The sequence below is a fragment of the Manduca sexta genome, chromosome 18 (genome assembly GCF_014839805.1).
Source record: "Manduca sexta isolate Smith_Timp_Sample1 chromosome 18, JHU_Msex_v1.0, whole genome shotgun sequence".
In the NCBI taxonomy this organism is placed as follows: Eukaryota; Metazoa; Arthropoda; class Insecta; order Lepidoptera; family Sphingidae; genus Manduca; species Manduca sexta.
In genome coordinates this window covers 3,703,806-3,731,754 of record NC_051132.1, presented here as the reverse complement: position 1 = coordinate 3,731,754, position 27,949 = coordinate 3,703,806, and the positions used below count along the sequence as shown (strand labels likewise).

At 36.9% G+C, this 27,949-nt stretch overlaps 3 protein-coding genes across 4 annotated transcripts; 2 read left to right on the top strand and 1 right to left on the bottom strand.

Moving 5' to 3' along the window:
- LOC115444246 (facilitated trehalose transporter Tret1) lies at positions 1–12,008 on the top strand. The gene is made up of 11 exons (XM_030169943.2): positions 1–281; positions 3,398–3,550; positions 7,610–7,812; positions 8,200–8,386; positions 8,733–8,897; positions 9,251–9,387; positions 10,248–10,340; positions 10,696–10,807; positions 11,134–11,248; positions 11,516–11,668; positions 11,924–12,008. Exons 1-11 carry the CDS (start codon positions 218–220, stop codon positions 11,952–11,954), a joined length of 1,413 nt encoding a protein of 470 aa, XP_030025803.1. The 5' UTR covers positions 1–217; the 3' UTR covers positions 11,955–12,008.
- Positions 11,980–24,830, bottom strand: LOC115444245 (coatomer subunit alpha). 2 transcript variants are annotated; one of them, XM_030169940.2, is made up of 21 exons: positions 24,503–24,830; positions 23,867–23,983; positions 22,904–23,140; positions 21,674–21,826; positions 21,138–21,301; positions 20,461–20,598; positions 20,038–20,121; positions 19,728–19,914; positions 19,065–19,217; positions 18,561–18,781; positions 18,098–18,235; positions 17,888–17,991; positions 17,448–17,614; positions 16,915–17,112; positions 16,182–16,363; positions 15,416–15,548; positions 14,813–14,915; positions 14,224–14,356; positions 13,541–13,716; positions 12,723–12,938; positions 11,980–12,507 (listed from the first exon to the last, which is right to left on the bottom strand). In XM_030169940.2, the coding sequence occupies exons 1-21, from the start codon at positions 24,728–24,730 to the stop codon at positions 12,044–12,046; spliced, it is 3,696 nt and encodes a 1,231-aa protein (XP_030025800.1). In that variant the 5' UTR covers positions 24,731–24,830; the 3' UTR covers positions 11,980–12,043. The 2 variants fall into 2 exon arrangements, with proteins under 2 accessions (XP_030025800.1, XP_030025802.1); XM_030169942.2 differs by having other exon boundaries at positions 21,674–21,811.
- An 813-nt stretch (positions 24,831–25,643) lies between these two features.
- LOC115444257 (exosome complex component CSL4) lies at positions 25,644–27,206 on the top strand. The gene is made up of 3 exons (XM_030169958.2): positions 25,644–26,054; positions 26,409–26,657; positions 26,932–27,206. The coding sequence occupies exons 1-3, from the start codon at positions 25,884–25,886 to the stop codon at positions 27,169–27,171; spliced, it is 660 nt and encodes a 219-aa protein (XP_030025818.1). The 5' UTR covers positions 25,644–25,883; the 3' UTR covers positions 27,172–27,206.
- The last annotated feature ends 743 nt before the right edge of the window (positions 27,207–27,949 follow it).

Here is a 27,949-nt window from a genome sequence, read left to right as displayed (position 1 = left end):
GTTTGATCACAATTAATCGCAATGGCCGTGCGTGTGCACGTCTAGTGCGTTAATCGAATAATATTTCATTTTATTTTTTGTTTATTAAAAAGGAAATTTATAGAAGAGTGCGAGAATATTTTTTTTTTGGATAATTATTTTAATAAAAGTGAAAATAATAAGGCTGTTCGTTAGTCGCTACCTTTAACTATTATATGTGTTTTGTTTTTTTTTAATTATGTTTGAAGTATTTAAGAAACAATTGAAGCTACAATGGCGGCAATATTTGGCCGCGTCTTTAGGTAAGTTTATTTATATATTATTTTTTAATATCATTAGAATTAATACGTTTTGCATTTAAATAATCACCTGCATCAGTTTCAATGGAGATATTTATATAAAAAAATAAAAAAAACATATTAGCATAATAAAAAAGAGAAGTATGAAGAGTAAGAAATTTCACTTATCGAGTACCTGCTACTATTGTTTTTCGTTTTCTTGGGCGGAAAATAAGCTGGGTGCAAAGTTAAATAAGTCGAATAATAAAAGAGAACCAATCAAATATCTCTACTCTAACATGTAGGTCAAAAATATGATCATTTATTTTTATATTTCTATTTTGCAGTAAAGATAATATACAATTAAATAAATTATAACACAAGAATCGTTCTTAAATACAAAAATTACCTGGGATTCCCAAGTTAGTCGAAACCTGTATCTTGGGAAACCAACATTAGAGTTGAATAATATTAAAAAGCTTTATTGATGGCTTTATTTAACTAAGTATAGGATTAGTACAATATATGTTATCCTGGCGTATTTCTCAAAATAAATGTGCTTATGAAACGAAAATGTTTATACGAAATATTGTTACGATTTTTTTTGTCTCATCTGTTTTTTGTTTGTCTTACTACAATCGTTCTATTAAATAATTTTTCTTCGCCATATCAGCCCGGAATCAGGCAAATAAATATATAATCTGGAATAGGCTCGTTCCCTACCATATCATGGGACGGATCACTTGGCCGAAAATATGGTGCACTGGTTGCAACTTTTCCTACCCCTTCTAAAAGAAAGGCGTGTGTGTGTGAATGTATTAAGATAAAAAAAACAGGTTAGACAGAAAAAATCATAAAAACCTTTACACTTCATACATTTATTTTAAAAAATACTCACTAAATAAAAGCTAGCGACTGAAACCAAGGTCACTAAATTTGATTACCTTAACTTGCAAAATAAAAATAAAACAAGTTTTGAAAAGCTGTGTGTTATAATTTATATCAAAAGTAGGCGAGACATCATATATAGGCTAAAGATTACACATTATTGGTTTAATTTATAAGCGACAGTAGCTAGCCCGGATGTAACTCTTATATTTTGATTGTATCGGAAAACGGAACTAAAACAATCAAACCTTAGATACTTTCAATGCCGCATATACTATGCGTAAGTTAAGAATAGTTAAGTGAATGTTATTCTAAGTAACCATTCTCATAATATTATGGATTGCAAGAAACAAGGAGTACGGGGCTGGTAAATACTCTTGTAGAGAAGCGAAAAATCATCCGATAATCACATTTTGTTTATACGTTTAAACCATAGTACCATTTGTTTATTGCAAGTAATTGACGAGAAGAGCATGTCACTCGCCTGATGGTAAGTGATACGACTGCTCATAAACAGTAGCAACATCATAGAGCACTTGGAATCATAAAGAACGGCGTAGCACCCCAATGCTCCTCATCCTGACACATAATGCTGATTTCAGTGGTAGTAGGTTACAACAACGTACACAAAGGGTTAAAACTCGCTATAGTGGCCCACGTAAGTATGCCGCGGTCCGGGTTCAGCTTATGTATATCTGGTCCGAACAGGCCGACATAATTGTGTCGACTGCCGAGGGATAATCATCCTCATCAGTCGACGTCCTATTGGACCCACTCCACTTACCATCAGTTGCACTGGAGTCACTTTGCACTGCACGTATAAAAAAAGCATAAGATGTTAGCCTCATAATGCCCAGTAATTACGCTGGTAACAATGTCCTTCTAACCGGAACAACAGTTCATACATACTGCTACTCGGCGGTAGAAATAGACATTACGTTGCTACCTTTCCAGACAGCCTTTCGTAAACGAGAGATCCACCACCAATATGTATAAAAGTTAGTAAATATAAATAAACATATAAAATGGACGCAAATAAAAATACTTAATAAGCCAATTTTTAAATACATATTGACTGCATAATACTTCCTCCTATGCACGTGCTCTTATCTATTTTTATCAGGAAGTGTAGACGATCAAAACATTTCAACATAAATACAATTAAGACTAACCTTGTCAATTTGTATCCAAACTTGTTTCGTCGCTAGTCGTGTTGATAAAATGCAAAAAAGAACTATTTGGTTCCCTCTTGGATTCTTTGATTTATTTTTCTATGACAGACCTACTTAATACATAAGGTTAAAATAAAATAAATAAATAAAACACTATTTATCACGTAGGCGAACAAAATTGCACTTATGATACCTCAACACAATTGATAAGAATAATGGTTAATGATTATAGAGGCCTAAAATGTCACCTTCTGAGTATAAATTCTTCATTAAAGCTTATTCATTTTAGGATAATAAATTATAGCTTAGAATAGTGACCATCGCAAACTATCAGGCAACCATCTTGGTAGTTGGTTGTGTAGTAGTCTATTAATATAGAGAATAATAGAACCAATTAACTATTGTCACTAATAATGATATCCAATAATATCAGCCCTGTATTATATTACTGTCTGCTGGGCATGGGCCTCTTCTACTACTTAGAGGGATTGGGCTCTACTTCACCACGCTTGCCTAGTGTGGATTGTTAGACTTTACACTCCCTCAAAATTCCTACATAGAACTTCTCAGATATAAAGGTTTCCTCGCGATATTTTCCTTCGCCTTTAAAGCGATAATTCACAAATACATGACATATATAATTTTAGAAAAGTCAGAGGCGAGCCCTTGAGATTTGAACCTGCGGACATTTGTCTTGGCAGTCTGTTCCACATCCATCTAGGCTATCGCCGCTATAAAAATAAGAAAATATGTCACATAATAACTTATATAAGGCAAAGAGAGAGATTTCCTAACTTTCTACTAAATAATTATCCAAAGAACGTAATGAATAACTAAACTAAACAAAAATATTAAGGAATTATTTTCTCTTATTTATCGCGAAAAAATCCGTTACATACATCGAGTTAAGTAGCGTTTTTCAAATAATCTTAATATGCGCCTTCATTTTGCGTCGACGGTAAAATCACTAGAGTCTCTTCCCAGTTATTCTCTGGTGGAAACTGTTTTCCGACCCAATGAGAGAGTAAAACTTATTTAATTCCTTTTCAAATACCTTTACATAAGTCTGGTATATTACAGCGAGTTACGGCAGCCTGTGTACGGGCATGTCGATGGGCTGGACTTCGCCGGTGTTGCCGCAGCTTCGGGGGCCCAACTCCCCCCTGCCCAGAGTGCCCACCCTGCAGGAGGAGTCCTGGATCGGTTCTTTGCTCGTGCTCGGAGGACTATTCGGTAAGTATTGGAAATTGTTAAATACACCACCTCGGTGGCTTAGTTGTACTACGGTAAGACTGCAGGGCTGAGGTTTTGGGTTCGATCCCCTGGTCGGGCAAAGTGATACTAGGTTTTTCTGCTCAGTATTAGTCCGGAGTCTGGAATTTATGTTCTTTGAGTCTATCACTTCATGGGACAACACACACGGTGAAAAGTGGGTGCACATGTGGCGCCCCTGCCTACCTCTTCGGAGATAAAAAACGTGAGCGTGATACAATAGCGAAGGGTGAAATTTTCCAAAAGCGATCCCGATACAATACATAAATACCCATAAGCATGAATGTCGCCTGCAAATCGTTTATCTGATAGTTAGATTCTACATAAATGAAGAAAGGGTACCCGACATGAATCAAGTTATATGGACCCTTTGCCACTAGTGTGTTAAATATTTCTCAAAAAAGGTTAAAGGTTATCGTGTTGATCGTAATTTTAAATAACTAGCAAGTATGATTTTTATGACAATATTTATTTCATTTCAACATATTATAATTAATTATGTACCAAATCGCAATTTAAATGTAACAAATAAAAACTTTTCTATGATTTTTTATTACGCACTGATATGAATTAACATCTTGGAAGATATGATATTTCTAGGCAAAACTTAGAGTGCACAAATAGTTCTCTGTGATAAATTACTCAACCAGTCTTAAATACAATCAACGTTGATATCATTACAAGTAAATGGCAAAGGTTCACGACTAATACCATAATTGTATCAATTCCGTGATGTAATAAATCAAAATGATACTCGACAAATCCAATCACGACCTTCAGTTGCTAGTTCATATGAGTTGTAAAAAATATTGTACGTCATTACTTGTTTTTATAAATACTATACAATTTTTTTATACGATCAGGCCAAAATGTCCCCACTGGGCTCCAATAGAATGCCGACTGACGAGAGACGATTACCCCTCGCCAGTCGACACAATCATGCCTGTCTGTTGGAACTGGATATACACAGGCCGATCCCGGAAGGCGACACACGTGGGACACTATGGCGAGTTTTTACACCTTATGTACCGTCGCTATCCGGACGGCTATAAAATATATCTCACCAACAGATATTATCGAGTAAAAGGTTAAAGAATTAATTCAAATTATGAGCAAAATACAACGCTTCATAATTCCACCGCGATATATGAGTTTTTAATTTGGATAAAATAAAATTCATATTTATATCGCTCCCTTATAAGTTGACAGCGCGTGATAGCAAAAACCTTGTTCCATTTTCTACAAAAACTTCCGAGTTCCGACATTTCTATATTGTCTGCTACTTTTGTTTAAACAGGCCCATAAACAGAACTCTTGTTACCTCACAATTATAATGTTCGTTTAAAATACTTAATATCATTCGTTCCTCATATCACAATGCGATGGGCTCGTCCTCTATTACTAACGCCCAGACGTAGATCTATCGGCGACGAGATTTCGGTAATGCATTATCTAAACGGCAAAAAATATTTGCAAATTGGACAAACTTCAATATTATATGATCTATGTTATTGTCAGTTTTTTTTTATTTCAAATACAATATGTATTTATTATTAAAAAAATAAAAGGTCATAGTAAAAATCCTCTCTATAATAGCTGCTGGCTTAATTCTGAAAACCCCGTTAGTAATTGAAAGCTATAGATAAGGTTTATTCCGTATGCAATAGGTTTTTTTTTATCTTGAGAACCTTCCTAATGTAACGTATACCAGGATAAGCTCTCCGCTTAATTAACAACAATAAATTAAATCAATAAAATGGCTGTTACTAACAAAGTATTATTATTAACACGAGTACAAAATGTAAATATTATAATCAAGGCAATCTACATTGCTCGTAGCTCGGCACAAAGACTTTGCATAAATCACTTCGCGCTAAACTTGTGGTAGCGACGGATCCGGAGGATTTTATCAAAATACGGTTTTTGTTGCGAATTCGCCCACGCATGCTCTAGGAAGTACTTATAATATCTAATTGTCAGAAAAGACTAGTTATAAGAGAAGTAACCTTATCAATAGTAGAGGGCCATAGCTAACAGTATATAATAATAATAATAATATCAGCCCTGTATTATATACTGTCCCACTGTCGGGCACGGACCTCCTCTACTACTGAGAGGGATTAGGCCTTAGTCCACCACGCTGGCCTAGTGCGGATTGGTAGACTTCACACACCCTCGAAAATTCCTATAGAGAATTTTTCAGGTATGCAGGTTTCCTCACAAAGTTTTCCTTCACCGTTAAAGCAAGCGACAATTCACAAAGAATACACACATATTTTTTTAGAAAAGTCAGAGGTGTGTGCCCTTGGGATTTGAACCTGCGGACATTCGTCTCAGCAGTCCGTTCCACAACCAACTAGACTATTGCGGCTTTTACCATTACCGTTACCGTACCTAACTGTAAATCAGTATATTCATATTATAATATGCAAGGCTTGGTATTATTGTAAAATAGATTTTTATCTAAGTATATCAAACTATCTTGCCTCTATTATTTGGTAGAGCAACGCTAAAACATATAAGTTGAATTTAAAGCTAAGTTTAGCTGTCTTTATGCAATCGTGTCAGAAAACCGACGTAAATTAGATTTACCGATGTCCCTCGTATGGTCAGTGAGACTGTTGAAGGTTCAACAAATATCCTTCCACTTCCCATTCACTTTTAGTCCTCATTAAAAGCGAATGACGCGCAAATTACTCAACCAATATGTGTTCATGAGCGGCTATCAATTTACTTATCATTTAGACTGTATATCATGTATTTTTTTTATCTCATTATAATACTAATAGATCTTTTAAATACATTCGTAGAGTTTTATCCTTCAAAGAACTCGCAATTCCTTCAGAGTAGGTAGGTCTATACATGTTAATAGATCTACTTAACATTATTTATTCTAAGTATTGAAAACACGTGTATGCAAATCTTAATTGCAAGATGATATTGATCCAAAACTATGTAATATTATAATTTGATGAACCAACTGGCATCAAGGAATACACTATACTGCCTACTTGTGTAGAGAATCATTGCGAAGAATATCTAAATAAATAAGAAATAAAATCAGCTCCCTTATCAATAAAGTTTATTGTTATTATTGCTTTGTCATTTTTCTCACCCTGAATGAAAATTAAGAATCTAAGAAGCGAAGACCTAATTAAAACAATAAATAATTATAAGTATTATTTGTACCAGACTTAAATTCAGTTTTAACGATATTAATGTATTTGTTTTGATTTTGTGTCAGTTTATTGTACTCTTGTAAGTGGAACATTGTATCGTCAAGGTCGCTAGAATAAAAATTATCTAAATTCTACCCATTGGTATGCGATGCGGCGGGTGATTTCATCGTCTAAAGTCCAGGACCTAAATACCGCAACTTGAATGCAAAATAGCTAAATTATATTTCGTAACCGAAATGTTTCCCAAAGCCTTTACCACTCACTGAAACATTAATAATAATTTATTGTCAATTCTATACCTATCTCGTATTGTACTTTACTTAATTTTGTATTACCTACATTACGTCCTTAAGATAACAAAAAAATAGGATTTCTTTTAGGAACAATAATAATATAGTATACCTATCACTCATAGCATATAAGCATACAATGTACCTTCTGAAAAGAAAAACACAAAATAAAGTAGGCCATTTATACAACACTCAACAGAGAAGAATATTTTCCCCATACGCATCACATTGAACTCAGTCTGCGTAGGTCGGACGATCAATCGCTAAATTTAAAAAACAAAATTGAACGATTGTAAAATGTAGATCGATATTGTAACTTTGACTTTTCGGATAACTAACAGTCCGCCCCGTGACCACAAAGGCTGCAGTCTTCAAAACGTCGGAAGAAAATTATAATATAAAAACCGCAATAAAATCCACAAAACAGTTTAATTTCAATATTCTATTACGTATTACATCATAGCAAAATCTTTATACTAAAAAATATTCTGATCCCTTATTAATAAGAACAATATAGGACTTAGAGATATCACTTTCAAATTTATTCCTAGGCCCATTTATAACGGTGCCGCTGTCGAAATACGTGGGTAGGAAATGGATTATCATGGGGTCAAACGTGCCGCTGCTGCTGGGCTGGCTGCTGGCAGGAGTGGCGACAGACCTGCCGACCCTGTACGTGGCGCGTCTCGCGTGGGGCTGCGCCACGGCCATGCAGTTTGCTACCGTACCACTCTATATAGGAGAGATTGCTGAGGTAAGGGTATGAAACTAGGATACGATATTTATTATACTTAATATATTATATTAGAATAATTGATTGCCTAAAATATCTAAATTAGCTGCCTAATTCTTAAACGTGCTTTATCAACAGTCCTTTTGGCACGCACGTGAAATCTTTTGTATGAACTCCTCGCGTCGGTTTTTCACGAACACTGTGGCTTGTCCTTCTTTAAACAAGGGTTAAAAAGAGTGCACACCTCCTGGGAGGCAACGGCTTGGCTGTGCCTTTGACATTGGCAGAGTCCATGGGCGGCGGATGCTGCTTACCATCAGGCGGACCACTTGCTCGTTTGCCTACTAAGACAAAAAAAAAACAAATTAAAAAAAAAATAATTCCACAACAACATTACTTTCATTCCAGGACAAAATTCGTGGTGCTCTAAGTGCGTTTTTCCTGCTGTTCATTAACATTGGCTTTCTGCTGGCATATGCCATCGGCCCGTTCACTTCTTACTGGGGGCTGACGGCTTGCGGCGGCATACTATCCCTCTTTTACGTGCCGTTCACTTGGATGCTGCCTGAGACGCCTTTCTTCCTCGTTTATAAAGGTAAAGATTATATAAGGCACTGATTTTAGTTAATTAGCTTTATACTAGCTCCTTTTAAAGCCTATGGTGGTAGATTTCAATTATTACTCTTGCAAATTATTTAAAATAATAAAGCTACTTGTCTAATATTTTTTCCACAGAATTTTCGGATATAAATCCATGAGTTATTTTTCCTAATTTACTCTTGGTTTTATTGGAAATTCAAGGTTTTAAATAGATTACAAATATCTACATAATTTTATAAATTTACGTGAATCTATCTCTAAAACAGAATACAAAGCACCTAACGGAGCTGTCAAAGATGTCATTGTAAAAAATACATCGATTCCCAATTTTGTTTCCCCAGGTCAATATGATCAAGCATCAGATGTACTCCAAAAGCTTCGCGGAGGCAGCAAGGAGCAGGTAGAACCAGAACTGGAAGGTCTGAAGGCGATGGTGACTCGGGAATTTAAAGTGGAACCCAAGATCAGCGATCTCTGGGCTACTAGAGGCAATGTTAAAGCTTTAGGTGAGATTACTAATTTAATTCATTTCATAGATAATATGCTGACGCTTGTTTATTGACAGGATAGGTAACAGTGCATCCTTGATTCACTGAGCTAAATACGTCTTTATAGAAAATTTTCATTATAATATAACATAGTTGAATTACGATACGACAAAAAAGAAATTAACGTTACGTTCATGGCTTAGATTTCCACATTAGGAAACTCTTTGCTAAGGAAAAAACAAAACATAAAGGCAAAAGCTTTCTTAAACTATCCCAAAGCTAACTTATGGAACTGAACAGCATCAAAATAGACTCCACGAATTTAATTTTTCCTCGCTTACGTAAAAACGAATATTTATGTATTTTGCCAGGTATTTGCATATTCCTGGCGATGTTACTGCAGCTGTCCGGGATTGACGTGCTGCTGTTCTACATGGAGGAGCTGCTCGCGAAGGTCGGCACCAAGATCTCTCCGTCGGACGGCACCATCATCATGGGAGTCGTGCAGGTAACGGAACTCTGCTTGATTTGTTGGTAGAAGGTCATGTTTGGTCATCGTTATTTACCCATATTTGCAAAATAAATATATCTTTATCTTTATCTAGGATATTTATATCGGCCTAGATGGCAGCCACAAGGTGTAATGCCCGCCATAATGACTTAGTGTGTCGCGTCCCGGGTTTAGCTTGTGTATATCCGGTTTCCAACAGGCGGGCATAATTGTTTTGACTGGCGAGGGTTAATCGTCTCTCGTCAGTCGACACTATCTGGAGCCTACTCCACTTACCTTTTGGTGCAAAAAGTGTTTTAATTTTAATTTAAGGCTGTTTGAATTATCTTTTTACTGTATCTGAGTTTACTTGTAAATCTTCAATATTCTAACCAATCTACTATCTTGCGAGTTCGAAGTATAAAGGCCTGTTGGAAAATATTTAATTTCGAACCAGACCATCAACTTTGCCTCTATAACTTTTAATAATATGTCTGAGTTAGTGGTCTTCTATAATAACAGACTTAACATTAATAAAATGGGGCCAACTCATTTCAATTAGATCTGAAACTTCTAGAATATTAGAAGGAAGCTGTTGCATGAATCATGCTACGACTCTGTTAATCCATTTAATACCTTTATTTAAAAAAAAAAATGAAGTGTCTCAAATAGACGTGTATTTTTTATAATGTTTATTACCTCTATTAACTATTCCGATATGGAAGATATTTTTTTATTTGATATGATATACCTCCAGTCTGGTCCCATGGAAATATTTTAAAAATAGGTTCAGTAGTTTGGTTTTTAAATCGAAATAATTAGAATAAATGTATCGTCCACGTAAACGTATTTTGATTTTTGAATGTTTGTTATTGTAGGTAGTAACCAGTTGTATCACCCCGATGGTAGTGGACAGACTTGGCAGGAAACTCCTCATGTGGACCACGTCACTGGGCCTAACTATCTTCCTGGTAAGTTTTGATTGTCTACTATTTTGATTCATGCTCTCCTCGTTGTTTCTAATGGCGGCGTTATTGGCCAATCGAGTCTTAAATGTTCGAATGCAAGTTCGTAACGACTGAAAATAAATTCCAATGTGTATTGTGTTCCAATTTGTATTGTTAATTGTGTCTACGTCCTATTTTGATATTGCTTTACTAAGCAGCACTTCACAATAAACTACTAGTATATTGTGTAAAATAAGAAAGAATACATTTTGAACACAATATTTATATCGACTAAAAGTATTTTTTATTTTACACGCTCTAATGTCACGATTGTGGACATATACTATACAGTGTTTTCCCTACTTGTACCAATTTCCAGTTCCTGATCGGCATCTACGCGCTGATGGACAACTACTACGGGTACAACGTGGCGCCGGTCGCGTTCATACCGCTGCTCTGTCTCATCGTCTACATGATACTCTTCACGTTAGGTAAGCGCCGACAAACCAGTTGCTGTATATTGAGCCGTATTCTGCTAAACTTAAGGGCCATTATGTTTAATTTACAAGTACTTACTGCATGGCACTGTTTTATTTTGTGACACTATACCCATGAACAATAGTTCATAGCTTCATTCGCGTGCCTTTCATCTGCAATAATGCCTAAAACCGCCATCTATTTTAATAAATCAGAATTCATAATTCCATTATTTCCCATGGAAACAAATTACCAGGATAAAAATATATTGAATACCTATTAAATAGTACTATTCTGAAATCTGTGGTGTTATAAATACACTACGTCATATGTGTGTCAGGCGTGGGCCCGGTGCCGTGGATCCTGGTGGCGGAGATGTTCCCCGTGAAGACCAAGTGTCTCGCCAGCGGCATCTGCTCCGGCATGTGCTGGCTCGCAGGATTCATATGGACGAGGTATTACTTATTTTTATTAGCTTGCTCCTATTGAGTGTTCTAATTGAAACAACTGTTTATGAAAAATTATTTCTATTCTGAATCGAATTTTGTATGAAATTTGCTTGAGGCTATAAGATCCATCGTAACCATACTTTTATATATAGAAAAAAATGTTCTATTTAGTCTAAATGGGCCTACGCTCACCTTCATGGTGAAGGAACACAATTATTTGGATTTTTTGTATCTTTGTATTTATAATGGTATAATACACATATTAATTTTCAGATTCTTCCGCGACGTGGCGGCCTCCTACGGGATATACACTGCGTTCTGGATCCTGGCGGTGTGCTGCGGCATCGGGTTCATCTTCTCCATCACGCTGCTGCCTGAGACCAAGGGCAAGACCTTCGACGAGATCCAGGACATGTTGAATAATAGGTAAGTCTGATATCAATTACCCCATCGGGCCAATGGCATGGTTATAACAAAGATTGTTACAAGTGTGCGACATGGTTCAAAAACCAGGCACGGGACACCAATTTTGTAAGTCTTCGATGAGACAGACGCACGAGTTGCTCAGAATTAAAATTTGTCCCCGATAATATCCAAGCTTTATTATCTTCCGGAAGATGACGTCACATAGTCGATAAGGATATCCTTATCGACAGTACTAATACGTATCTTTTTTTACAGGACACAGGAAGTGAAACCCGTCGACGTGTAAACTAGAAATATGTATATAATAAGCATTTGTAAATAAATTATTGTTGAAACGTGATACAATTTATTCTATATAATCTTACATAAATACAATTATCTCTGGAACTGCACGGGACAGATCCTTAGTCCGAGCACGTCCTTGCCGATCTCCGCGACCCCGCACACAGGGCAGAGCTTCCCTTTGTGTTCTGGCATGAAGCTGGCTCCGCAAAGCGAGCATTTCTCCTCCGGCTTCCCTCGGTATATCGGCTTATAGCTGATGCCGCAAATGTTGAACGGATTGTGTTCGTCGTAGAACAGTTGGTGTTCGTCTGTGGGCGTCTTCTCGCACGCTTGCAGTATCTTCCTCGCCTGCTGCGCCACCTCCGGCCTGGGTCCAAGCTCCAGCAATCTCCTCGCGAAGGAAGCGGCTGTGCGGTAGTTCTTCAGCTTGAAAAACATGTTGAGTGCTGTTCGCAGCGTCAGGATCTGGTGCACCGGCTGCAACTTGCAGTGTGTGAAGTACGCCGCCATCTCGCATGTGCGCTTTTGTTCTTCTAGTGTGTTTTTGGGCATCGCTGAAACGAAAACATCGAATTAGTATTGACAAGAAGTTTTATGTTGATTACTTATTGGCATGCCAGTAGTTAGATTGCGTAAAAACATTTTGTAGACAGCAATATTTTAAATGCTACCAGGCCAGCTATCTTGTACACTGTTATTTTAATTCAAAAGAAATGTACACACCCTGTATATACACAATGACCCCAAACAACCTGTACAGTCCACATACCTTTCCTAGCGGTCTCCATCTGCAGCCCGAGCAAGTACTCCCTGCATATGTTGAGGAGCTGCTGCGCCTCCGTGAGTTCTGTCTTGCCGTCCACGTGCAACAGCGGCACGCTCTGCACGATGCGCTGCAGTTTGTCGATCGCTTCCGTGAACTTGCCCGATGTGGTCAGCTGGTAGCACTGTTGCAGCTGTGTTACTAAGTCGTTCAGTTTCGCCGCTGTGAAAACAAATCATATCTAACAAACTGTCTATATTCAACCGTCAAAGTACATTTTGGCACTTAAAAGTATGATACTAAAATTAATGAAAATACCTTAAAGGTTATGTTTAAAATTAACAATCTTTAGATAAACTGCTGACTTAGCTGAGGTCGAAATCGAGATAGTTTTCTACAATCATTAACAGTAACGATATTTATGAGAATGCTATATCCTAGCGATAGACTTATAGATAGGATATTTATTTCTGTTGGCATTATCGATTATAAAAAGGCATCTTTGCTACGGCCCTCCAATAATTTAGACATAGTTTAGGCCTGGTTCCAGTTACTACCTTAATAGAATAGCAAGTAATTTAGTCATCAAACATGCCCCAACACCGAAAATTTTGTCAAGTATATTGATACACACCTTTAACTACAAAATTATTCTCTAGACCACTAACATATTGACGTAATCACAACTTGATGGAAGAAAAAACTGTTTGTACTGAATTGTATCAAAACATTGGACACCACATTGTACGCCACTACGGCTGACTAATTCTACTGCCACATACATTATTTATCGAGTGCTAAAAACATATAGCAAGGACACTGACTGAGAACAGGTAGCAAGTCCTTCCCGCTAGCCTCCTTCCAGTTGCGGTGCAGGTGGGCGCTGAGCGGCGGCACACTCGGCAGCGCGCCGAAGCACACGCGCGCCGCCGCGAACATGCTCACGAACAGTTGCAGGTACGGCTCGAAGTTCACGATGCCCACTTGCTCGTTCAACAATCTGGGAAATTAAAGTGCTGTGAATTAAACGTGATAACTCTTCCTTATTTCTGTAGTTTAGTTTTGAGTCGTTTCTACTGAGTGTGACGAGTTGTAATGATGTTTAAGTTAGACGTACTTAAAAAATGCAGTTAGCGAAAAATACTTATAGAAATGTAAAAGAATTAATCGTCTAAGAAATTGTTGATAACACCACCAATTGTGCTATCATTTACTTTGTTACAATTTACAAATCATACATTAACATATAAAGTTGAAGATTTTGTATTTTGAACACGAATCAGGAACTTAGGAACTCCTAAAACGATTTTGTTTTTTTCACTAATATGAAGCTACATTACTCCTGAATGTTTTAGGCGACTTTTTCTCCCGGAAATACTTTATCACGCCACTACGGTGGCGTAAGCAAAATAAATAATAGAAACATATTAGATTGATGTGTTTTTACAATTTCTCTACATAACCAGATACATTTGTAATATTAAAAAATATAATGATATCGACTCACCTGAACGCTATTTCGAACTGTCCAGTGGTGATGTGATCGTGCGCCGTCTTTAGTTTGCCGGAGAGCATGTCGCTGGTGCCGCGCGTCGGCGCCACGAAGTATTCTGAACTCTCCTCGGCGCCGTCGATATCAGCTAAATCACAAAACAAAGTCTTACAGTATTATGCTACAATTCACAGAGATATAAATCTTTTGTTAAGGTAATCCGCTATTCCTGCACCTAAGTAATGGGGTCAGTATTCCGGAGATTTAAAAAAATATCTGAGATCATACATCTACACTTTTTGGGAACTTTTAAACATAACAAGTAACTTATCTATAACTTAAGATAAATCTTTAGTTAAAACGCTCATACTATATCTGGAGTTTTGACTGGAGTGCCGGTGGTCGCCCTCGTGGAAGACCACCAGCTAAATGGAGTGAACAAATCACTGAACCTTTGCAACTCAAGCTGCACGATGCAATTCACGCCGCCGATGATAGAACCAGACGGAGGGCGCTTATAGACTCTATAGACTCAGCCTACTGAGGTCACGATCCCCAGCATTGAGGGAACGACAGAATGAATGGATATCTGGAGTGTACTTACCGGAAACAGGCGCTAATTCCTCGGGCAGGTCGAGGTCCTCGTCGCCGACGTCCCAGCCACCGTCGTCGCACGCGTCCTCCATTACCTCTTGCTCATCTTCATCCTACAAAAAATAGTCATCTCAAGAAAAGGGAGTAAACAACAATTAAATTCATCTGAGTAATTTGTCTAACTCTACTCGCTCTCAGTACTGTACTAGGAAAAACTAAATGCCAACTTTATAATAGTTACATAAAGCACTTTGGAACTAAAGTGACCTAACTCAATATTTATATATTTTCTGATTTTGTTTAAAAACCTACCTTTCAAAGCATGCTCTCTAACCCTATGATGAGAAAAAGACAAAATTATAAAAAAGAAACCGATTCTGACTTTCGTGGTGACCGCCTAATTCACTGCCTTTTATATTGTTTTCAAATCTTTTTATTTGTCTCCCACAAATCGTATTTTTTGAATTAGGTCATCTTAGTTGAGGGTGCGATAACTGTGCGACGATAGATCCAGGGCTAACGAGCGTAATTGTACGATGGGCCACGAATACTGCCAATTCATGACCGTACTTTTACGATAGTGCGTATGTGTGGAGTGCGCATGCGCACATACCTTGTTGTCGTCGTTGAGCTCGACGTCGTCGTCGCCCCAGGCGCCGGCGGCCTCGAGCGGCTCGTCGAGCGGCGCCGCGGCCGCAGCACTAGTCTCGCCGCGGGCGCTCGCTCCGGCCACCTCGAAGAAACTCCTGCGCAACACATTCTACTTAAGAGACATGAAACGTTTTACGCGGTAAGAGAACGGCAACAATCAAACAATATACGTGCCTGGTACGGACGCGAAATATTTCAAGTATTTTACAACTTAATTATCGACTCTGGTATTTTAAGATACTCGTACTTAGAAGCTCCCGTTTTGACTATTGCAAATATATCTCATGCCTTCTACACTTCAAAACTAATTCTACCTCACCAGTATGAAGTTACTTCACCTCACTTCATCGTAAACTTTAAAATTGACCAAATATGAGCGACGCAAAACATCGCGCCAAAAATACGCCTAGCAAGCGATGCCCCAGTGCGTTGCTCATATAAAATGTACAGTGATTTAGAAGAATTTTTGTTATAGTGTTGTGGTGCAGTGCAGAACCTTCACGAGTCGCGTTAAAATTATATCAAATTATATGAATCGTATAAAACAACGCAATCCGTTGCTTATTATTGTTGAGACTTTTATTAATAAATTGTAAGTAAATTGACAGATCAAAGTCAAAAAACAAACAAAATAATTCCTCCCTGGACTTTACCATATTCAAATTATAATATTATGAATTTATTCCACAGTTAATCAATCAATTAAAAAAACTGTTTAATTTACTTACTTGGAAACTGCCAACAAGGGCCAGTTGGGTTGTGCTTTGTGGACGGGTAGCGGCGGCCTGAGGAACACCGCGTCGGGGTTCGGTTCTGGAATGGGCAAGTTGGCTGCCTCCAGCGCAGCCTTTAATTTCTCCGCCTCCTCAAACTGCTTGTGGTTTATGGCGGTCAAGTATGCTAGGGAGAGCTGCAAATTGCAAATTTATAAAAAAAAAATTATGATACGATATTGCTACTTATAGTCACATTAATAAATATATTTGTAAAAAGATCAATCATCATAGCATTTACTAAGATACATTTAAATATTAAAATTCGATTTAGCGTCAGCCGCTGCATAACGATTTCGAACTGTAATATAACATTAAAAGTCGCTTATACTGCTCCAAGTTACCCACTTTTTATTGGTAGACCTGCTACATATAATAATAAATAAATAATTATATCAGCCCTGTATTGTATACTGTCCTACTGTACACGGACCTCCTCTACTACTAAGAGAGATTTGGTCTTAGCCCACCACACTAGCCTAGTGCGGATTAGCAGACTTCACACACCCTCAAAAATTAAAGAACTTCTTAGGTATGTGGTTCCTCATGATTTTTTCCCTCACCATTAAAAGAAGCGATGATTCACAAAGAATACACACATATCTTTAGAAATGTCAGTTACTCTATAATAATAATCAATAATGATCACTCAAAAGAAGTCGATAGTCAGGGTGTCATCCATTCTCACCTGTCCAGCATTGGTGAGCAGCCGTATCCTCTCGGTAACGTCTCCGAGCAGCAGCGCGCCCTGGAACTGCGCGGACACGTCCTTGCGTATCTCCGCGATCTTGGTCATCTTGCGCAGCTTGTCCAGGTTCCCCGTGACCAGGTATAGGAATGATAGTTTGTCGAAGTTCTTCGTGCGTTGGTAGCACATCTCTACGATCTGTGAATGATTTTGGTTATCGATTGCATATCGATATCGATATTCGAATGTAAAATAAAAATTACTTTATTGTCGCGTTGTCAAAGGTCACTAAAATTATGTTGGTCTGTCTGAAAGTATATGTCAGCTTCTAATACCTATAATACATGACTTATATCTTGAATGTGGTGAGACTATTTGTGGTAATTTTAGGCGTATTTAATATATACATATGCCTAATTTCTGCAAAGTTATGATCCTTCTTTTACTTTCGACCTTCATGTATTTTCCTTTTTATCCATGAATCTCTTTATATAAATTCTGGTAGGGAGCCCGTTAGAAGCCTGCAGTGTTACCTGGTGGTTGCCGGTGGCGAGGGCGGCGCTGGCGAGCTTGTCCCAGGCGTCGGGCTCGTCGATGGTCTTGGCGGCGTCGAGCGCCACGTCGATGTTGCCGCACTGCAGCGCCAGCGACAGGCGCGTGCGCGGCTCCTTCACGAAGTGCAGCGCCACCTCGGGGTACCCTGCACAACACGCAACTCGTTTTTTTTTATTACAGTTGAATAACGAAACGAGCACGCCTCTCGCTCGATCTTTAGCCATACGACCACCTATAAATACACAATAAACAACATTGTCGAAAGTTTGAAATCAATATTGTAATGTTGAACTATTTCTGCAATTGCAGATCAATTTCAGTCACAAAACGCGTCATGCAGTACGGTAAAAAGTGTCGATTTTTTTAGAACTTGTTATATAACTTAAATCTATAAAAAATATTGGGATCCCGTACGCACCTTTCTCCTGAAGATACGCAATGATACTCTGCCCAACGAGCTTGGCTGTGCGCACCATGTGCAGCACCTGGTCGTACTGCCGCGTCACCAGCGCCAGCTTGAACCTGCAATAACACCACAACAACATCAATAAATTATTTTTGGCAACAATGGTAATGCTAATTATTTTTGGTGGGTAGTAGTAGTGCGGACTATGTGTATATGTATGACCTGTACTCAGTGGGGTCGATGTTGAGCACCTTGGGCCTGCACTCGCGGTCGAGACACACGACGCGTGCGCCCGCGTCCGTGGCCAGCACCTTCACCGCGTACACCGGCACGTCCAGCGTGCGGATGATTCCGTAGTCACTGCATAAAAAAAAAATACGTTGATTATTAAAATATATGTCCAAGCAAATCATCTTTGACAATGAAATTCATATACATTTCTGAAATTATAAAATTCTTATGACATTGAAGTATTGTTTGCATTTTTTTTTAAATCTGTATGACATTGATATCGGTATTCGGTCATTGGTGCAAAAAGATTATCTTTTGTGCCCAACATCAAATTCGAAAATTATTTATTACCGTTCACCAATCAAAATATATAAAAAATATAATGAAAAATTATGAAATCAATCAACAAAATTTTTCAAACATCCTATATACAAATAATTGACACTAAACTTACCCATCCTTACAACAGTATTTAATGTGATTAGCCGTAGTGTAGATGAACACGGGCTGTGGTGTGGAGTCGTCGAACGCGCCGGACTTCACCCTAGCACCCTCCGTCACACTGCACAGCTGCTCCAACTTCTTTGTGCATAACGTTACTGTGTGCTTGCCCAGTAGAGCCACTAGCGACATGTCCGAGTTCCATATCGCGTAGCGGCACTTTGCTACTTTCACCTGGAATTATGTTTTATAAGATAAGTAAATCGGTATTAACATTTTTTGCATGTGAAGTGAGTGAGGTATTAGGGATTGGATTTTTGTCCGTCACATAATAAGTAATCCGTGAGTGCAGAATGTGCTAGTTAAGCATCTACCCATTCAAGAATAAACGCACAAGCTAAGTCAAATTGTTAGACCTTTTTATTATGTTTAATGTTTAAAACTATTTTTTAAACCATTTCCCGCTACACAACCCATTCCATTCACAAATATCTCTTTAACTGTACGTAATTCGTACCGAGGCCACGGTCCTCTTCTGCTGCACGTCCAACAGCTGCACGGTGTCCGGCTCGCGCAGCAGCAGCATGCCGGTGCCCGCGTACATGATCTCCTCACATGACGGCGTCGAGATCTTCTTAGACACCTCGTTCTTTAAGTTACGGATTACCAGCTGAGAAGAAAAAAAATTTTTTTTTTAATTTTTGCGATTAAAGATTTTTTAAGGCTATGAAAGTGTAAAGTAAAATAGATGTCCAGGAATGATAATAAAATTAGTATATCTCACATAAATATTTATAAACCATAATTAATTTACTGTTCGTAGGGTTGCAGAGGTTAAAGATATCAAAGTGGTTATTGAACTTATACTTGATTTAAAAAAATACTCATATTACTTGTAGTAGTATCCATTGTAAATGAGTGTAGCTGAAAGTGGCTGTGTAGTGCCAAGTTAAACTGTGTGGTGCTAATTTATGGAGATGACACTGAGTGTGGCTGAGTGTCATTGAGTATAGCTGAGTATCATTGAGTATAGCTGAGTATCATTGAGTATAGAGGTGAGTGTAGCTGAGTGATGCTGAGTATAGTTGTGTCTGAGAATTGCTGAGTATAGTTGAGTGTCTGAGTAATGCTGAGTATAGTTGAGTGTTGTTGAATGTGAGTATTGGTGCGTGGTAGTGACCTGGTTGTTCTTGTCGAGCGCGGCGAATCTGTTCCTGGCGACCCAGACGGCGGTGGTGGCGGGCGCGCGCGCGGGCTCGCCGGAGACGTCGGCGCCGTCGCGCGGCATGGAGTACATCTCGTACGCGCTGTTCTCGCCTATGCGCCAGTTCACCAGCAGCGACCACTCCGCGTGGTTCAGTGACATACTAAAATGTATTACAGTTTTTTAGAATAATAATAAACTTATTTTATCCAGTAATAACACATTTTAATCCAGGCAAATGTAAATGTATATAATGACGTATTAAAATATGAGTATATAAAATTACCTGTAAGGTTGATTTCTGCCGACGCCTTTAATCTGCATGACAGGAGCGTCACGGTTGGTTCCCATGTCCAATTTGCGCAATTGTCTGGAAATATATACAAACATATAACCAATTGCACTAAATTTAACTAATATGCACCTATTACAACCAAAGCTGCTCTCGAAAAAAAAATCTTTAATATTTTAATATCACTTATTATTTCTTTCAAGAATATAGAGATAGGAATCCCTCAATTTCTTAGAAACTATAAACTCTAACTTGATAATATACAAGTATATCCCATAGAAAATTTATTCGGCAACAACTTCCATAAATCATAAGCGAATATTACACTATACTTCACTATTTTATCACACACTAACAAGCGTATCAAACTCCATAACAGCTCACATGTAACACACTAGTCTTGCCACGTGAACTCACTTGTCCTTGATGTAGAACAGCATGTTGTTATGCACGGCGTACGCGGGCCTCTCTCGCTGCAGCTTGAACAGCACCATGCCCGCGTCGTGCCCCGCCGCGAACAGGTTCAGCGAGGGATGCGCGGCTAGTACCCAGTACCTGCAATATTCAAATACATATTAATTTATACAATAAAAATACACACACTACCTCTTTTCCCCAGGTAGGCAGAAGTGCAACCAGATCAAACACTTTTCGCTTGTGTGTTTCGTCCCATGATGTGCTAGGAGGATGAGTTAACCCCACCATAGTAAACCACGTAATTGTGAGGCATCAGCTTGTGTATACCCAGTTTCAAACAGGCTAGCATAATTGTGTCGAGTTGCAAGGGATAATCAACCCTCACCAGTCAACACTTTATCTGGAGCCTCCACTTACCATCAAAAGCAGTAGGGTCACTTCCCCACGCCTAACATTCAGTCTTAGTTATAAAAAATTCGCAAAGCTATGCTTAGTTAAAACACAAATTTACTCGATCAGATGCAATTCAAAATACGCCATCTGGCCTCTTAATAAGGTTTAAACTAGAAACCGGTGATGTTTTTGACTGATATTTAACCAATTCTTAACCACACACATTAAAACAAGTTTATAAGTAAGACTGATAATGTCAGTATTGCACCAAAAGTAATAACTACCGTTCGTTCTCCCTGCGGAATGTGTGCAGACATGTGCGCTTGGTGACGTCCCACACGCGGATGGTCTTGTCCTCGCTGTTGGAGAGGATCAGCTCGTGCCTGGCGTGGAACAACACGCACGACACGTTGTGGTAGTGGCTGCGGCATGTGTCCACCTCCCATGCCTGAGAAAATAAAGTATCCAAATTATTGCTATGGCAATAATCAATGTGAATTTTATAAAAGAATAAGGGAAATTTTGTTAGATACAATTGTGTCTTGACCTTTGGGTATGATTACAAATAATGTCACAATATTAAAGGTCGAGATGCAACTTGACAATATAATGCTAAGTTTTTACTGGCAAGCTTTAAAATTTACGGACGTAAGCTTGACGTGATTGTTTATACGGTTTTGAACTAATCTAAACCTTGCAAAATAACAACTTCAGTGTAATATCTTCAATCGAATACAAAAGTGACAACTCGAATTAATCTAATGACAATTCGAATTAATCGATTAACAACTCGAGTCACATCACTATTCATAAACATTACCTTAGCATCATTCATCCTCCAGAGCTTGACTTGTCTGTCGTCAGCGGCGGACGCTATGAGTGGCAGTGTTGGATGGAAGGCTGCCCAGTTTACGCCTCGATCGTGCCCCTCCAGTACGTGCTTCACAACCGCATCCGCCTGTATGTACAGTTGCTTTTAGCAACAGATTGGGATCAATAAACGTTCATATCATACATAACATATTGTGGCTATTGTGTTAATGGTATGTACAATGTGAGGTTTTTGAAGAAGATATAAGATGAAGTATATTGCTGATCTTTTGCAGAATACTGAATATTTATTGACACTTTAATCCTATGTCTAAGAAAATAATTAAGAATGTGTAAACTTTCCTAGTAACAATGTAAATGTACACTTATTTTTTATTGTGTTTGTATTGATTATATTCTGTGTTTGCTTATAATAAGTGGTGCAACATATACTAGTGCATATGTTGTATACTTTTGTATCATTGTTACAACTGTAAGTAAACCTAAATAAATAAAGATAATTTTACAATTTCAAATAAACACTTATATTAACAACTTATATTTCTTTAAATGACTTAATGGTATTCCTATATTACCTATTTGAAAATATCTAACTTCACTTCTTCTTATAAAACCATTAAATTTATATTACCCACTGTCAAAACGCATCGAAAAGCTAATATAATACAGCGATAGCACTGAAATTGAATGAAGAATGTTATTCATCATAATAGAAACAAAGATATAGTCAACATAACATGCTGTCTCGCTCATGTGTTATCCATAAGACCTACAAGTGTGAGTGAGACAACAAGTTCAGTTTTATTGCAGTCTTTGGTTCTACCATATAATAAAGAAGTGTATGCCTTACCCACATGCACATGATTACCGAGATAATTCTATAGCAAACAAAAAAAGAAAATTTGAATCCTTTAGTACATAATAGTATAATCAGGTCTAAAAAATATTGCATCATATGAAACAAAATTTACTTAAATCAAGAATCCCATTTTTTATTGTTCACAAAACAGGATAATTTTCTGTAAAGAAGGTAAAAATTTTAAAGATATTTCAATAAAGAAGCAGTTCCATTTTAAATTCAAAGAACAATAGTAACAATATTTAAATATCTTTCTTTAAACCTCTATCTGCTATAAAATAACTCGCCATAGCACAGAGACAGTAGACAAACCTTTACCATGATGAAAGCATGACATCCCTTCCATCAAACTGTCTATACCTGTCCGAACAGATCCGTTGCCTGAGGATTTCTCAGATGCTCAGCAAGTCCTGTAGGGCCAGGAGCCACACTCTTCTTCCTAAGTCCAGAGAAGTCCCACACACGAACAGATTGGTCAAGAGATGCGGATACCAATAGATCTTCTGTGGGATGGAACTGAGCACACATTACATAGTGGTTGTGGCCAGTGAGTATGCTGATGCATTGTCGCGATTGCCAGTTCCATATCCTTATTGTCTGGAAAAAAATATGTAGTTTTAGTTTGTGATATTAAAAATTAAAACTTATGTATTCATTCTGAAGATTCATATCAAACTGGAATTTAGAATGAATTTGAATATTGTCATTTCATCTAAAATTATAAATAATAAATGTCAGTGCAAATGTAATGATGGCAAACAGACTAATGTGATAACAAATTAAACTCAACCTTATATCCTTACTCATACAGTTGAAAAAGATTATAAAGACAAAATAAATGTGGTTAAAACAGCACTTATGTTTTAGTTATTATGATAATTATTAACATGAATATTATTGTAAGGGCTTAAGGTTGAGTATTGTTATAACAATGTCTTATTTCCATATCTGCTGATACAACCTTTCATAGAGGAGATTCTTTGATGTCCATAGCTAAATAAACATGAGTCTGACAATATATTTATAGACCAGTCGCTGTATATCAACAGAAACAGAAAGTCACAGACCATAGATAAGGACAACCTCACATTTACTATTATAATTGATTACTAGCTAGCATTTATAGCTGTTTGTTATTTTAATACCGTTTCCAGTAATACATGGAGCCATTTTATTGTTTTCCAGGATAGTAAGCAGCCTATAAATTAAATCCAGCACATAATCTGCCAATGAACCAAAATTTCATTCAAAACATTCGCATAAAAATTACTAAAACTATATAGCAAATACAGAACCATATCCTTAGAAATTATAATCACAAACCTGATCATCTGATGCGCTCAATATCCAAGGGTACTCATGGTGGAAGAATGTTGTCCTGATGTAGTCCAAGTGGCCCAGCAGTGTGAACAGACATCGCCTTTGTTTATAGTTCCACACCTGAAAACAATAAATGTTTTGGGAACACCAGTGTTATGTTTAAACCACATTTGAAATATAGATTAAAAAGTTGTTGAGGAGGAATTTGTTAGTTATTTTTTTTATTTAGACAAGCATACATAATACTATGAAAGTCTGTGGGAATGATTTATATCTTCCAATATAACTTACATTCGGAAAAGCAAATTTACAATATCTACAAATAAGAAAGCAATTTAGTTTGTGAGTCAACACAATTTCTTCAATCATACATTTAATTAAAGATTTAAAACATTTTACATTTTCTTGTATACTTGTAAAATCCAATAGGATAAATGTTACCTTTAACATATCCAAGTTTATTTTGAAATAGTTGTATAGGAACACAAGTTCAATGAGAAAACCATGAACATAACTTTATTGTATTCCTATTTCAAATTTCATGGAATTTATTAGACTATATACATATACTATACTTCTGATACGTGTCATCACGACATGCAAACTGTTTCATGCTGATAAAGATCTTTTTAACTATACCTTGATCTTGTAGTCATCACCGCCGGACACAAACAGCGGCTGTTGCTGGTGGAAGCAGATTCCACGCACTGGACCGTCGTGTTCATCAAATTTCTCCAGTAATGTGCACATACGATAGTCCCATAGCTGAATCACACCATTGTGTAAACTGGCGAGGACCCATGGCCGTTTTGCGTGAAAGGATATACCTTTCACCCTCGCCGACTTAGTTTCAAACTTTGTTAACATTTCCTCAAGCTTTTGTGAAGATATTTCATAAAATACACGTAAATTAAAACAAGCTCGCTGACAGCCAACCGGCTGACGTGACACGTCTCTCTAGGGATGTTCGCATCATATAGCAGTATCGATATCAAACAAAGCGAAAACATAATATTAACAGAATTAAGAACTCTTTTTGCCTTTATTTCGACAAAATAACTAAATAGGTATATGGTCGAACGTCTCGTATAAAGTGTGGACATAAAAGTTATCTTTTTTGATTCCTAAGTAAGATCATGGATCACTTTGTAATAATTCGTCTGGTTTTTAATCATATTCAAACAAAGATTATAGCGCAACGATCAATGCTAATAAAATACTTAAGGTGGTAGCTCAAGGTCAATTTTCATACATTTTGTTTCGGCTTTAATCTGGGTAACTAAACAAGTATTGGCAAGTAAAGAATTTAAATTCACGTCTAGTTAGTGATTAGTTCTCGCAGTTGAAAGAAAAACGTAAAAATAATTAATAATCATGGATATTTCGGCCTTTAAAATTTCGTCATATTAAATTTTGGACCTTGAGCTACCACCTTAATTAAGATTTTTTTCAGTTGCTTGCTAATCTGGGAAGAAAATATTATGATTGAATATTTTTTGTAAAAACCCGTAGTCTGTTTTTATCATGCAGTACATTTTTCAATCAAAGTTTGTACTATAAAAATCAAAACAATTATTTATAATTAAATATATTGTAGATGACGTGTATATTATCGACAATACGTTCATACCTATGGCACAACTCACGGGCATTCTGAGCCCGGCATAGAAATATCGCTGAGGGATTTATAACCTTAGATCGTAATTTTTGTTCATTTTGCAAGTTTAGTCGATGTTTTATTAATATAAAGAAATCATTTTAGAACGAAAAATATTATCTATCATTTTCAACACATAATAGACGAATTCAGTTCAGATTGTCACTTGTCAGTGGGTACAAAATATTTTTTGTTTATCAACAACTCTACTCTTTTAAAATTATCATAAAAAAATTCATTGTAATTTCGAGTTTATGAAATTTAATCGGTGTCATTAGCTAAATTTAATGTGAAATACATTTCATAAAGTGCCTTTTTATCAAGTGTTACTAAATTTGGTGTAACATAACCTTAAACGCCAACATGAATTTAGAAGAAAAAATTAAAGAAATCGGACAAATATGTATTCCTGGTATGAGATTGAGCTTGGCGAGTAAAGAATGTGTTGCTGGACCGGGCACATACGAGTTACGAGGATATATTTATGCCACTTTAGCTGGAATATTAAAAACTGAGGAAGATGAGAAGACCAAGGTAACGATCCCTTTATATCGTAAATTTCACCTTATATTGAAGTTTTATGTTCATTATATTATGACAGACGGGGGTTAAAATATTCGTAATGAACTTTAGAAGATTTTTCTTCCATCTGGCTTTGTCTCGGATAAGGAGTCGGGACAACACACTTGTACGCATGTCGCAGAAACGATTTGCCGTGCTATTTTTGGTAGACTGTTAAATGCCAAGTGATTCGGGAAGGACAAAATAACATTAAATCTATATACATGTGTATCTGCATAATATATTCAAATTGACATACAAAATTCATGTAAATTTTATTTTTTTCACAAGTGTCCGTTTTGAAAATGATGATTTTTTCTTTTTCAGGTGAAAGTAATATCAGTAGATAGTCCAAGAACTCCAAGTGTGCTGCCCAAAACAGGTGACATTGTAACAGCTAAAGTAACAGTAGTGAATCCACGAGTGGTGCATTGTGTCATCATGTGTGTGGGGCCACTGGTACTTGTCAGGCCATATCGAGGAGTATTGAAAAAGGAGGACATCAAGTCCACGGATAAGGACAGAATTGACCCATATAAATGTTACAGACCCGGTGACATAATTCTGGCTAGAGTTGTATCCTTTTTTATTATGCTTTATTTGGTTGTTCAGGAAAATGCATTGATAACATCAAACTAATTTGTAATTTATGATTATGTAGCTTAAGTTATATGTGGATTTCAGGACATCAATATTTTATATATGTCTTTGTGTGATAAGACTTTACCGTAATTATTATTATTCTTAAATTATTTGTTTGGTGAGTGATTTTCAATTATTTTTTTGGTATGGAAGTTTCCAATGTTGTGTTTTAAAATTAAAACTATTATATCCTTACATCTAATAATAGCTACCAATGACTGAGATTCATTGGTATCACCTGTCTACGGCTGAAAACGAACTTGGAGTAGTCATGGCAACAGCAGAAGGTTCCCCTCAAGGTGTCAGCATGGTCCCCATTAGCTGGTCTGAGATGCAGTGCCCTAAGACTTTGGTTAAAGAACCCAGGAAAGTGGCTAGGGTCATACCAGAAAATATTAACCATGCTCTTTTCCCAGCGTCTAATGGGCCATTAAAAGAGATTGAATAAAATGTGCATTTTTAAAGGTTTTTTTTTCAGTAAAATTTTTTTTTTTTTGTTCTAGTAAGATAGTACTAGACTGTTTCTATGGGTAATAATGTTGCGCACGCGTTACGACTATTATGCCGAAGTGTTAAACCTCTACCTAACCCTGAAAATGGGAAAAACCAAACCAAAAGCACAACCAATTTTGAGAAAAAATCTATGGGACCAATCTTAAAATATGTTTTTCTAAAAATGCAAATTGATAAATGAATAAATGACTGAGTTCTGAGGTATTTAATAATTAACATTTACACCCACTAAACAATTTAAAAGCCAGTGAAATTGGTAAATGCTATGTTGGATATTGGATGATGAATTAAAATTAGTGTCTACAATTTTAGGCAATATTCTGTTTATGGATAGGCGGTTAAAAGTTTAAAATGTTCAATATTTAAAATATTACAAGATATAAATATTTAATTCATGGATGCAAGATTGTAAACAATTTGCCGCAAATTTTATAATCACAGATTGAAAGGGGAGTACTCAGCGTATGTAAAAACGTGTCGCCACGGCGCGGCGGTGATGTCGTGTCTGTCAGAGACCAATAAACCAATAAACCCTTGTATCGGCCCTAAGTCACACGCGTACCTAAAAAAATTATATCTTTCATAATTTAGGCTTTTCAAATAAATTATACCATATTTTTGTTTATAGAGCGTTTTAGATAAATACAAAACCATGTTTATTGATGATTTTATTTAGTTTAATATCGATTTTGGTATATCCTAGTCGATTAAAA

What these genes read in the sequence shown, in the direction of transcription:
- LOC115444246 (XM_030169943.2), top strand. Translation starts at nt 218, where the DNA reads ATGTTTGAAGTATTTAAGAAACAATTGAAGCTACAATGGCGGCAATAT. An exon ending in AGGCAATGTTAAAGCTTTAG is followed by an intron (nt 8,898 to 9,250) that starts GTGAGATTACTA and finishes GTATTTTGCCAG; the next exon opens with GTATTTGCATATTCCTGGCG. An exon ending in GCAGGATTCATATGGACGAG is followed by an intron (nt 11,249 to 11,515) that starts GTATTACTTATT and finishes ATTAATTTTCAG; the next exon opens with ATTCTTCCGCGACGTGGCGG.
- LOC115444245 (XM_030169940.2), bottom strand. Translation starts at nt 24,730, where the DNA reads ATGTTAACAAAGTTTGAAACTAAGTCGGCGAGGGTGAAAGGTATATCC. An exon ending in GTGATGACTACAAGATCAAG is followed by an intron (nt 23,984 to 24,502) that starts GTATAGTTAAAA and finishes TATTGTTTTCAG; the next exon opens with GTGTGGAACTATAAACAAAG. An exon ending in CGCTCGACAAGAACAACCAG is followed by an intron (nt 19,218 to 19,727) that starts GTCACTACCACG and finishes TTTTCTTCTCAG; the next exon opens with CTGGTAATCCGTAACTTAAA.
- LOC115444257 (XM_030169958.2), top strand. Translation starts at nt 25,884, where the DNA reads ATGAATTTAGAAGAAAAAATTAAAGAAATCGGACAAATATGTATTCCT. An exon ending in AGGAAGATGAGAAGACCAAG is followed by an intron (nt 26,055 to 26,408) that starts GTAACGATCCCT and finishes TTTCTTTTTCAG; the next exon opens with GTGAAAGTAATATCAGTAGA. An exon ending in ACATAATTCTGGCTAGAGTT is followed by an intron (nt 26,658 to 26,931) that starts GTATCCTTTTTT and finishes ATCTAATAATAG; the next exon opens with CTACCAATGACTGAGATTCA.